Here is a 12,996-nt window from a genome sequence, read left to right on the forward strand (position 1 = left end):
TGTCAACTTTTCTTAAAAAGATATGATCTTTTTCTTAAGCTCATGCTTTGGTAATAAGAAGGGAAGTATGATCCATTTGGAAGGCTTTAGCCATGATGACTTCAATCTTAAAAGCATTACGAACTACAACTCTTGTAATCTTGTTGCAATAGAGGAAGAATTGGTTGATCCATCAAAGTTGAGTTTGAAAAATTGATGAGAGGGGGAGCTTGTAAGACATATATATTGAATTACACACTTAGATAGTCATAAAAGAGAAGCAAATGAACTTGTTCATCTAGATTAAGTTTATTATGGGATGTCGATTCAACTAAATTTGAAAAAACCTACAAAGAAAATTTGAACAACATTTTTTTGAGTTAGTTCACCAATGATTGATGGAAGGAGTTGCATAGGTTATTATGAGAGAAATACACTTTGAAATATTAGTATAGTTTGTATTCGTAAATTTTACATGAACAGACTACTCTTAAACATATAACTACACTTTCTTAGCCTCGAGGGTTTGGTAAATTCATTATATCTTGACTAAACATTCCTTTCTTGACCCAAAATTCCCCAGCCTTGTTCTTAATGAGTGAATTTCATCAATAAGTTCATCCACCATATAAATAGGTTAAGATTCTATCAACCACAACTTTAATGAGAATCTCTTTTCTAAGCCTAAAGTAATTGGAATTATTCTTCCATCATTGTAATTTTTCTATATCAATTTAAACAGATGTTAATCAATTAATCATCCTCCTCTTCTTTATCCACTAGTAAAACCTCACACGTATTCTTAACAAGCGTTTTCTCATATGCACATAAATTTCGTGCATTTTAGAGATTATACTACGAAAAAGAAAAGATTATTTACTTGTGAGAGAATTTCAATAAACTGAATATGAGTTTCACAATTTCACCCAACAAATACAAAAACCAAATGGAAGAAGAAAAGGAAAGCCCACCTTTCACCATTAAGCACTTTATGAGATGGACACGACAACTCACAATTGAAGTAAATTCTTATTCTTATATTGTCATCAGTAACAAGTAACCATAATTCAACAACCAAAATTTCTGCAAGTTCACTACCACTCAAGAGATCTTGCATATTTTGGCCATATGAAAATCGAAAGCAAAATGATTGCCAGCTGTAATTATAACTCTAAGCATTAATAAAATGCTGGAGTAAAATGTTTGAAGTACACATTACGCAAAAGAATACACGAGAAAGGTATAGGCTTTGTTGTCTGAAAAACTTCAACTCCTTGATCATTTCAGATATAGGTTTGATTTCAGTTGTTGCATATTCCACTGCTTGAAAGAGCCTTTATGCTCTATGGGTGAATGTATGTCGAAGAATCCATTTACCCAATCCTCTTTGATCATCTTCTTTGCATTTGCGGATAACAATTAAATAGCACAATTCAATTAACCTGCAAACCAAACATGAATATATATTCAATAGGCAAGTTTCATACCTGTTAAACATACTAGTCTTAGCAAGCAGGTCAAAATGTCTAATTTTTACCGCAGAATCAGTTCATTAAAGCAATTTTCTGGTTCCAGCTGCATAAACTCTTGCATTAACCCTCAGGCCCAAGTAACATTCACACCCGGATTTATCTTCAAGAAAGCAGCATCCCTCCATTTTCTCTGATAATCTTGAACGGTTGAACCCTTCTCTAAAAGCCATGAATTCAGCTTTACAAGGGAGAAAGCTTTAAACTGACAGCACAGCAAATCCTAGATACCAAGCATACTTAAATCTCGGTTAATTTAATACTACTCACAATAAACACAGAGAGTCAGAGACACTTCACAACAATGGCGTAGTTTGTTGAGTGCCTGTTCATAAGCGTACTGATTATTTTTCCCCCTGATGACCTGCATTTTTGTCCACTTTGCACAGGTCAGACAAACAACACTAAGGTGAAAATAAACACAAAATTTATGAACACATGACTAATTTGAGATCAAGGGAGTGTGAGATTGTCATAAATGCAACCTAGATTGAAACCAGGGCCTTAGGTGGCAGAAGACATAAATTCCAATTTGAGAAAGTTTCAGTGTGCCCACTATTTTGATTTTCCATTCATCGTGATCAAACATTTAACTAGAATAAATTTCAGTGACTTTGCATTTTATTATAAACTAACATTCATATAAACAACCTTCTTCATGAATATCTCTTTGATAGTTTGATGACATCAAGAACCAAACCTTCTCCAATGTACTCCCTTGTCTCCCTGAAACAAGCAGCAGAAACTAATGTCAATAAATAGCAGTGCAATAATGAGAAGGCAAATCTTGCAAAGCTTCTTTATCATAAAATTTAACATAACTAGGATATGACCTAAGAGAAACTCGTCTTTCATAAATTTTAAAGCTGTGATTCTGCTGCAATCATATTTGAGTTTTTGACTTGAGAGTATAATTTGTAACAAATCAAAAAAAGAGTTATCTTGAAACTTTTTCTTAGGCGTCAGAAAACATCAAAAAAAAAAAAAAAAGTAAAAATAAGCATAGGAAAAAGTAAGGAAGAAACTTCTTCACAGCAGATACTGCAATATACAGTCCTCTTTGAATTTTTGCAATCTCATGTTTGATTTGCCTAAGAAGTTTTTTCCCACTGTTCAATTTAGTATACTCAGTCCTCTATTCTAGAGTTTCACTCAAAAATAATATTTTCACGTAAACAGTATTTAGTGAGAAAAGGAAACAGCCAAGTCGAGCTCAGTTCTGAAAGAAAGAAAGAAAGAAAGAAAAAAAGGATGGAAAATTGACACACATAGAAGCCACGATCATGCTTCAAACATACTACCATACACAACATTATCATTTTCATTTAGTCTGCTAAGTGGCATTTTTTTCAACAATTTACCAAGCCTTCACCATGTGTCCAGCAGGGTAAGTTCTATGTTAATCCAACAGATACACAAGGGAGAATAAAATAGTTCAGACATTCAGCAAACTCCTAGATTGACTTAATCGTTTTAACTTTAAAGGCAGAACTTACATATGATACTGACTTACTGGGCCAGGTCTCAATTTCAGATCACTTTGAAAATGCAAAATACATTATATGTACCCAATGTAGTAATATTTGTACAATAATTTATCTATTTCACATTGTACTTTGAATGTGAGCATGCAACTTGGACAAAGAACCTAATTTCACCATCCCAGACTCTACACAAGTCCAACAGAATTTCTAAACCATATTTTATTGGCTTAACTATAGCATGGTGACATACTTTCTCACCAGTTACACTCTTCCAACCCCAGCCTACTCCAATATATGAGTGAATTTTAACAACATGCAGCTATGTAACCTAGACTGGACAGAAACATGTGCCAAATTGATAGCATCGTTATTGACAGAGTCAAAGACTAATTCATAAATTATAAGCTTAACTCTGTGGGATTTTAAAATGATATTTATAGCAACGGTGTAAGCTCAAACTCATAAAACCAGTCAACAAACAACTTATTCTTGTCCCATACAGGCATACATACCCCCTCCCCGGGGAAAAAAAAATGCATATCATTATAACTACTAAGAAAATATGGAAATGTGGGAACAAACACATTATTTCTCTTTGCCAAGTAATGGTACTATTTGGGCATTAAGTATGCTTAAAAAAACACATAAAAGCAAACAAAAGAGAGGAGAAAAAAAAATGAAGACTTAGATATTGATAACAAGACGTACAGTCAAAAACCTCATAAGATCAGCTTCCAAATTTGATACATCTTGTTCAATTTGCGTCCTTTCACAAATCCATGTACGTGACCACGAGTTGAATTAAAATATAAAAACTCAATTGAAAATAGGAATCCCACAGAAATAATCAGCAGCAATTTCATAGTACCCTCTCTATCATGGTCCAAATGCAACTTTGTAGACCAGGGGCACATTGCACCAGCATTACCACCGTGAAAAAATTAAACATCGAATCTACACTGCCAAACTATTAAAACATGTTTCAAACGCCTTTTGTACATTTTGTACGATTGCTGCTTCTTCCCTATTGATCAGATGAAAGGTGATAAATTACCAAGCAAAGATCCCGGCCAATTAAAAGAACGAAAGTCATAGCTCCCTTGCAATATCCTCAAGCATATGGGAGAAACTTGCACAGATATGAAACTTCCTTGTAGCCTAGATCAAGAGACAGCCAGAATCACATCCCTCCATTCCATGCGAGCGAAATTTTTTATTAAGATATACCATGTGATAGAATTGGGGACAAAACCATTCTCCAGGCCTCTATATAGAAGCATCAAGGCATCATTTGACATGCCAAGTTTACAATGCCAGTTAATCAAAGTGTTGTAAGTGATAGGATCAGGGGCAATTCCTTCAGCTTGTAACCGCTCATAGAGGTTAACAGCCTCTTGGATGTGTTCTGTTCTGCACAAACCATTGATCAAGCTATTATAAGTTACTATATCTGGTGTCAAGCCTCTATAAATCACCTCTCTTAAAAAGTCCAGTGCATTTTGTACCTTTCCTGTCCGACAAAGGCCATTGATTAGTATATTACATGTAATAATGCTAAGCTTGACTCCTTTTCGAATCATATCCTCAAATAACTCTAAAGCTTTTTCCACAGCCCCACCCTGACACAGAGCCTTTATTAAGCCATTGTAAGTGATTACGTCAAGAGGCAACCCTCTAAATAACATATCATGTACAAGCTTAAGTGCGTTTTCTGTAGATCCTTTTCTCAAATAAGCATGGATTAATGTGTTGAAAGTAATGGAATTGGCAATCACTCCTTCCAGTATCATATCTTGGTATAACTTCAAAGCCTCTTCCATTTCATCAACCTTGCATAGCCCATATATTAGAGAATTAAATGTATATATGTCAGGTTTACATCCATTTACTGACATTTTGGCATATGTTCTGAAAGCCTCATGTACGTTCTCCTCTCTGCAGTAGGCACTTATAATGCTGTTGTACCCTGCAGTATTCAGGCTGAGCCCCTTGGCAGACATCTGATCCCGGACTAAACTAGCTTCCTTGAGTTTACCTTTCTTACAGAAACCATCAATTAATGTAGTGTACGTAGTGACATTTAGCTCATATCCTTTACGTTCCATCTCTTCCACAAGTTCAGAAGCTGACCCTAGAAAACCCTCTTTGCAAAAGCCTCGGATAAGTATGTTATATGTGTATATATCTGGTGCACATCTAGAACCCGCCATGTTCTCTTGGACAATAGCTTTGGCTTCATCAAGTTTTCCAATAACTACATACCCGTTTATCAAGGTATTAAACAGCACGGTATTAGGCTCAGGAACTTTACCTAATAGAGCCCTTGCTTCACTGACTTGTCCAGCTCTGCACAGTCCATTCATCAAAAACCCATAAGTCACTGCATTTGGGGTGAAACCTCGAGCAAGCATCCGATCAACCAACTTAGCTGCCTCATGAATACGACTAACCTTACAGAGACCATGAATGACATCATTAAATGTTTCAACATCAGGGATACATCCCATCAAAATCATCTCTTCCAAAAGGGTCAATGCATCATTTATGCGATTAACCTTGGACAAAGCATGAATAAGCGTCTGATAGATGACCGAATTGGGGACACACCCATACTTGGTCATGTCCCTAAGAAGCGACCATGCAGTGTCCACCTTATTAGCCTTACAGAAAGCTTTCATCACGACACCAAAGGTAAACGCAGTTGGGGAAAGACCCCTATTCAACATATCATAAAACACATTGGGAGCAACCTCGTGACAATTCCCAGCAACCAAAATTTCCAAGACAACATTATAAGACTTAAAGGTCGGCTCGAAACCATAATCATTCCTCATATCCAACAACAACCTAGTGGCTTGTCCAGGCAATCCAGCCTTTCCATAACACCTCATAATCAACATAAAAAGGGACTCTCTAAAAACAATCCCCTCATCTTTCATTTGCAACAATAACCTATCTATCTCCTTAAACTCAGAAACAGCACCAAGTTTACTAATCAAAGCATAAAACACATCAAATGAATGGGAATACCCTTTCTGGGTACCGGCCCATTCGAAGAGCTCGATCGAAGTGGGCACATCAATAGGAAGCTCAATCAATTTACACAGTCTAATTGGTGTAAGAAAATTGAGTGATTTCTGAAGATCTTCAATGCCATAGGGTTTAAGTAATTTCTCCCAATCAGTAGTCTCAGAATTAGAATGCCCATTTTGATTAAAGTTCTTAACAATTAATTTATTACAACTAATATTATCATCATCATCAAAAGAAGAAGAATTTGAAGGAGACCCAGATGAACAAAATGAAAAACTGGGATTTTTAGACAAAGATTGGAGCTTTTGGGTCACATAAGCTCTAATCTTTGGTCTTCTTAACATAACAACTAAAAATTTCCCAGATAATTGGAAGAAAAATGAAAGGAGTTAGGAGAGAGAAAATAGTGTACCTTGCAGATAAATTGAAAGAATAAATATGGCGGTTTGAGCGCCAGGCAGCAAAGGAAGAAGAGAGAGCATGGGAATGGGAGTGAAGGATACAGCGCAATTGAAAATAGGCTCCTAAACAATTAAACGACACCGGTTTGAGATTATTATCCTTTTCTTGGTAATTTGGCCTATAATTTTTGAAAGAAAAAAATAAAAGGCTGTAATCGCAAAATGCATGCAAGTATGTAGGTTAGTAATTCGAGTAAGGAGTAAACAAACCAATTTGGAAATTTTATTGTCAAATTTTAAAAGTTAAAACAATATGCTCCAATAAATATAGGTTTACTACATAATATGATGTATTGATGAGTAATTGTTCTCGTAGGTTCTCTAAAACTTCGCACTATCACAATGAAATAAGCTACGTTACAATGTTGATTAAAATAAAAAAAAATCGAACTTTCATGTTCCTTTCAAAGATATAGACGGAAATTAATTTTAGACACGATATTTGATTCAATTCAAGGGGACAATCTTAAAACTTTAACCAAAGCATTACTTCTCAACTTATAAATAAGTATGAGCATTAAGCAAAGTTAAGTTTTATTGAAAAAAAAAAATATGTTAAAGCTTAATCGAAAAAAATATTTTAATACAAAATTAATTTATGTGCAACAATATATGATCCGAAAAGAACAAAGCTTAAGGTGGTGATATATACGTAATCTTTAGGATACATCATTTATAAGAGAGGTATGGTCAATGCTTTACCTATGATTTTTTTAATGGGGCATTTCCTTCTCAACCACTAATTGTATGTCATATGAGTGTAACTGTGTATTAAAGTCATATTACATATCTTTAAGAGCAACTATGCTCAACTACAAGTAATGTGACAAGAAATTTATTACTGAATTAGACAGGATGGATATAAATCATACAATATAGAATCATCAGTGGTAGAGTGGTAGTTAAAGATCACTCAACAAGAAACTAAAAGAAGAATGAGACTAAACCGTGGTGCAATTCTTAATAATACAAGATATTCGCTACTTTGTGAACATGTACTTAAGATGGTACAACTAAAATCCTCTTGATATCGAATCAGATTTAAAAGCAACTTTGAGAAGCTCTAGCATTTTTTACAAAACCATGGTAAGGGATAGAATTTGGCATCCCTCGATCTAATTTAAGATATGGTCCTAAAAACCCCTCCATAATAAATGGAAATTGAATCAGAAAAAATAAATTAAAATCCTAATCCTAACAACCTCGCTATCCACACTGAACCTTTTGTTGCAGAAACGATCTTGCAGCTTCAATGACGACCTGCCCACTAACAAAATGCTGCCTGCACACAGGCATGTAGACTTCAGCTCCACCAATCAGCTCAGTCTGTTTTTCATCAGTTTTCCTCAATGTGAAAGAGGCAGGTTTGCCACACAACTCACATCTAGCAGTGAGCTTAGTCACTGAGTCTGCCAGTGGTATTATACTGAGCACAGAACCAAAGCTCCTCCTGCAACAGAACTGACATCAGCTGCAAGTTTCCACGTACCATTTTCATATCTAAATCATAGGGAATGACAGCTTTCTAGGATACACTAAGATTTATTTCCAGATAGAGAAAGTAGATCAAGCAGTAAAAATTTATTCTTGATGCACTTAAGATTTAGACAAACTAAGATTTATTTCCAAAACATATGCCTTGATACTTGTATAGCAAATTAAATTAGGGGCACATGACATCAAACAGGCAACTGGGTGTAGTAGACTGTAGAGTAATGGATCAAGAAAAACCTCACACAGTCACTCCTAAGTTATACACTAGGATCCAGATGCTATACCCTATAGGATTGATGAGGAAATGATTAGATTAGTACCTCAAGTAATCACCATCTAGCCCGGCAACTATAATGGTCTTGCCATCATGGTCGGCAGCTTTCTGGCAGAAGTCGTATAGATCCTCGAAAAATTGTGCTTCATCAATACCGATCACATCTAGCTGCAGATACACTTGTTAGGAATTGTCAACATGGAAATTAAAACATATGCAAAAATGGGTTAGCATATGCTGCACAAATTTACAAACCCACTTAATCACCGGCTACCTAAGCTTCTACAGTGAGCATGTAAATGAAAAGTCAAATATATTGCAGAGAAACTAATCTTTTATGTTGCGATTTCCCGGTGATAAACCCAAATGCACAAAAAAGATAATTCTAACCTCATCATAAGCAATTGAGCCAAATTTCTGTTTGAACGATGACAAGTCATGTAAAGCTAAGCATGGACATTTTTCTCCATCATGAGTGACAATTGAATTGAGTTCATATCTCGTGTCTTTATTTGATTTTATCAGAGCCACTTTCCTGTTTCACAGATAACACAGAAAAGGAGCACTTTAGTGTTCCATTCATCCTGAATGCCGAAACTTAAAAAATCCAAGGCAAGAAAATTTCAGAACAGCAAAATATTAGCTCAAACTCAATGAAACTATGGGCAGAGAATAAAAAGATGTTAGTATTTAGGTCAGTAATGATATGCCATTCTAAGATACGGTGCTCAGATTTCAGTAGGAAAAAGGTATTAATATATATTAGGAGATTTCTTGACTTCTTGAATGATTAGATTTCAGTTCTTATACAGCTCTAATGCTCTACAAAATTGCTTTGACTACCCTTCACTTTTTGGGAAAGGAGAATGAAAGAGAGGGAAAAAAAAAAAAGAGGGGGGGGGGGGGTGGGGGGGGAGGGGAGAGACTAGTAGAGGAGGTTCCAAAGGCTCAAGAATTCTATATCTCATCCTCATAACATTTTTAACCTAACCTTAATAGTTGAGATTCCATTCTTGCAAAAGTTTTCAAGGATACAGAAGAGTTGTTGGGCATAGCATCCAAGTGATTTGCTTTGAAAACATGAGATATACTCAGAGGTCATTGTAAGTTGGCTGAAATGAAAAATATGAGCAAAACAAGAGAGAAAAGGTAATTATCTTACATGTTTAGATTGCTCACATACAACCAGCAAAGCAACCCTTTAATGATATCACCAATTCTGAGACTTGAAAATCTTGATAGTTGTACAACTAATATTACTCAAAACTTAAGTCTAGAATGTAATCACTGTCCATTAGTGCACAAGTCAAAACTTTAAGCATTTCATATATATCTTTAGTATCTTTGTGTGTGTTGTCACTCTTGTAGAAGAAATGGACTTCCTTTTGGAGCTCAATTCTACTATATCCAGGATCTTTTTTCACCCCAAAGTCTCTCATCAAACCCCAAACCTCAGCCACATTTTCCCACATTGCATGGGAGGCAAAAGTATGGGATAAAACAACATATTTTCCTGCATTTTCAGGCTCCAACTCAAAAAATTTCATTGCTGATAATTTCAGCAGCTTAACATTACCATGAAGACGACAAGCTCCAAGCAAAGAACCCCAGACCACAGAATTTTCCTTACATGGTGAGCTATTAATAAAATTATAAGCCTCTTCTAACCTCCCAGCACGCCCTAAAAGATCAACCATAGCAGCATAATGTTTTTTATGAGGTTGGATCCCATAGTCATTCTTCATTAGTAAAAAATATTTCCAACCTTCATCAACAAGACCTCTATGGCTACAAGCAGAAAGAACAGCAAGGAAGGTGACGTAATTAGGTCTCAGACCTTCTTTTATCATTTTGTCAAAGAGATCCAAAACCTCACCAGTCCTTCCATTGTGTCCGTATCCAGACATGAGGGCGGTCCAAGTAATTACATTCTTATCAGAAGATTTAACGAACACCTGATGTCCATCAGTTAAACAGCTGCATTTGAAATACATATCCATGAGTGCACTATTAACAACAACATTTTTCCCAATTCCACATTTTACCATGACACCATGGGCTTGTCTTCCCTGTTCCAGCATCGCCAGTGAGGCACATGCTCTGAACACAGATGAAAAGGTAAATTGATCTGGAGTCACACCAATATGCCTCATCTTGTGATACAGACTCAATCCCACATCTTCCATGCTTTTCTGTACATACCCTGCAATCATTGCATTCCAAGAAATTAAGCTCTTCTCTAGCAATTCATCAAAGAGAATGCAGGCAGTCCCCAACTTCCCTGCCTTAGAGTACAAAATCAACAATTTGGTCTTCAGGTATTCATTGAGAGTAAACCCAACAATAACCATATGGGCATGAATTAATTTACCCCACTCATATGTCCCTCCATGTATACATTCTTGCAGCAAAAGAGAATAAGTGTGCCAGTCCACAATTGCTTCAGAACGGCACAGTAGCCCAATTGCCTCCATCAATCTTCCAGAGTAACAAAGGTCCTTCAATGTTTTATCCAACACTAGGGAAGAGCTCTTGACTTGTGCAGCCTGAAAACTGGGAGATACTAACCGTGACAACAATATCCAGCAGCTGAAACTACACTCTCAGTTTTTTCTAGACAACTAGGGATGACAACAAGCTTAAACAACACTGCTGCATTCTGAGGAGGCTGTTCCAGGATGAAATGTCGCTACTTCTCTTCTAGGCCAGCCCAAAAGAATGTTTATTAATTTTTTTTCTAAATATGGTGCTTTATACAATCCTACTTTTAATGTTCACTTATAACAAGCTACATATGCTTCACTTACATTCCTGGCATTTCATCTAAAAAGCTAATGTACTACTCCATACTAAGTTTAGAAGGGCATATTTCTATTTCAGGATGTTCCGATATACTAAGCATATCTAGTGAGTTGAATCATAAATTTCCCATACTACTATTACTATGTGTAAGGCAAAACTATCATACTCTGTAATAAGATGCTCGTTCCTGACAATTGTATACTTTATCAAGGATAATTATGATACCCCCAACCCAATTCCTCGAAAACGACCTCTAACAAAAATGTGGCTCATTACAGTGAGGCAAAGGGAGTAAAAGTTTATGAATGTATCACGCAATATACAATTAATAATAATGTATAATGTAAAGGGTGTAAAATGATACATCTATTACCAAGCGTCTTTAAACAAAGTCCTATATATCCTTAATTATGAGAAGTCGAGATAATGTACGTATGTAACAACCATTTCGAGAGTCGAGACGACAAGGGTGGCCATAATCATAATAATTAAACAATACTCTATCACATAAACCATACTCCGCATAACATAGCATACAATTAATAATACTTCACAAAGTACAAGCAACAAAAATTCTACCAGACAATTTGCAACCCAGTAACGTAATATGAAGTACTTCATAAGTCTTAAATAAGTAATTAAGATGAAGACATTAGCACCAGGAAAATTAACCAAACAATTAATCCCTAAATCCCTAATTAACATTTCAAGCATATATCATGATAAAAATTGATTTTAAAATATAATTTAAAAAATCATCAGGGAATAACCTGCCATTGCTGCACTCTGATTGGATACGGCGAAGAAGGGAGGTGGTTTTTCCGGCGAACATGGGGCCCACAATAACATGAATTTCACCGGAAGACGACGGCGGCGGCGAAGGATGCTGCTGCGTTTGGTGAGAGGAAGAAGCGTAACAACGAAGAGTACGCAACATTGGGGAAAAGGGTGGAAGAGGAGAGAGAAAATTAGGGGTTTTATGGAGGAAAAAAGGGCGCCGAAAATAGAATTGGAAGGAAGGTGATGATTTAGGGAGGAGAGAGAAAGTTTTGGGCGAAATTAGGGATTTCATTTTAGGTAAAGAAGGGTATAACATCCCCAGAATTTTCTGGGGAGGAGGAGAGAGAAACTGAGCTTAAAGCTTAGAGCTTAGACATGGCTATGGAGTTTGAAGATGAGAGGTTTTAGAGAGAGAAAGAGAGTGAGTTGCAGAAATTTGGATAGGAAAAAGGGTTTAAGGAGTTTTTTTTTTTTTCTTTTTTCTTCTTTTCTTTCCCTCCAAACTAGACCTTAAAACCCTAGTAAAGAAAAAATAATGGAGAAAAAAATTTGGTTGAAGTAATTAATTAATTAATTTGATTGATTGTCAATTGACATTCAATTGTCAGGTTATATATTCAAAGATATCATGATGTACTTGTGCTAATGCACGAGATTATCCCTAGCGAAAAGAAATAATCTTTGATTGTTAATTGATATTTGTGAGAAATTTTGTTTAAGAAAATTAAGTATGATTTCAAGTTGGTTTTTAGAGCCTTTTAGCTTTCTTCTTAAAACTAATTCATTTTATTTACATACTCGTACATAGTATTAGATATTAGGATGTGGTTTGGGTTTGGTATCGTGGTTTTAGAATCATGGTTTGATTTAGGTTTCTAACAAATAATTCGTATGATTTGTGCTTTGATTTGGTTTTCTAAACATTGAGATCGAATCCAATTAAAAACAAATTGATTGTGCAAGGGTACGGTTACTAAAAGTGATACAAAGTACAAAGTATTATTATAAGTTGGATTATAAATAAACATAATACGAGCATGTTATTATTTTACAGTAAACCTGTTATTGACCTATCACTCCTATGTGAGGGAAAAAACAATTTGTATGATGTGCAATTTGGCATAATTGCCAAAATGTCAAATTGATTGTATGTCCTTAAA

The 12,996-nt window shown here is 35.5% G+C and overlaps 2 protein-coding genes across 3 annotated transcripts; both read right to left on the reverse strand.

Annotated features, from left to right (window-relative positions):
• Window positions 1-921: 921 nt before the first annotated feature.
• On the reverse strand, window positions 922-6,633 carry LOC110731231 (pentatricopeptide repeat-containing protein At5g64320, mitochondrial-like). Its single transcript, XM_021911074.1, has 4 exons — window positions 3,701-6,633; window positions 2,160-2,234; window positions 1,517-1,872; window positions 922-1,421 (listed from the first exon to the last, which is right to left on the reverse strand). Exon 1 carries the CDS (start codon window positions 6,367-6,369, stop codon window positions 4,156-4,158), a length of 2,214 nt encoding a protein of 737 aa, XP_021766766.1. The 5' UTR covers window positions 6,370-6,633; the 3' UTR covers window positions 922-1,421; window positions 1,517-1,872; window positions 2,160-2,234; window positions 3,701-4,155.
• A 749-nt stretch (window positions 6,634-7,382) lies between these two features.
• Window positions 7,383-12,574, reverse strand: LOC110731235 (thymidine kinase a-like). 2 transcript variants are annotated; one of them, XM_021911078.1, is made up of 4 exons: window positions 11,827-12,507; window positions 8,645-8,789; window positions 8,301-8,422; window positions 7,383-7,936 (listed from the first exon to the last, which is right to left on the reverse strand). In XM_021911078.1, exons 1-4 carry the CDS (start codon window positions 12,150-12,152, stop codon window positions 7,693-7,695), a joined length of 837 nt encoding a protein of 278 aa, XP_021766770.1. In that variant the 5' UTR covers window positions 12,153-12,507; the 3' UTR covers window positions 7,383-7,692. The 2 variants fall into 2 exon arrangements, 1 of the variants encoding a protein (XP_021766770.1); XR_002513271.1 differs by lacking the exons at window positions 7,383-7,936; window positions 8,301-8,422 and adding an exon at window positions 9,417-10,807 and having other exon boundaries at window positions 8,705-8,789; window positions 11,827-12,574.
• Window positions 12,575-12,996: the final 422 nt, after the last annotated feature.

This window comes from Chenopodium quinoa, unplaced genomic scaffold, assembly GCF_001683475.1.
Source record: "Chenopodium quinoa cultivar QQ74 unplaced genomic scaffold, ASM168347v1, whole genome shotgun sequence".
Taxonomy (NCBI): Eukaryota; Viridiplantae; Streptophyta; class Magnoliopsida; order Caryophyllales; family Amaranthaceae; genus Chenopodium; species Chenopodium quinoa.

Bases quoted from the DNA above. Each gene is read 5' to 3' on its own strand.
- LOC110731231 (XM_021911074.1), bottom strand. From the start codon at position 6,369: ATGTTAAGAAGACCAAAGATTAGAGCTTATGTGACCCAAAAGCTCCAA.
- LOC110731235 (XM_021911078.1), bottom strand. From the start codon at position 12,152: ATGTTATACCCTTCTTTACCTAAAATGAAATCCCTAATTTCGCCCAAA. The intron at 8,423-8,644 runs GTTAGAATTATC...GTGTATCTGCAG, and splicing joins GCTCAATTGCTTATGATGAG to CTAGATGTGATCGGTATTGA. The intron at 7,937-8,300 runs GTACTAATCTAA...GTTCTGTTGCAG, and splicing joins CTAGATGGTGATTACTTGAG to GAGGAGCTTTGGTTCTGTGC.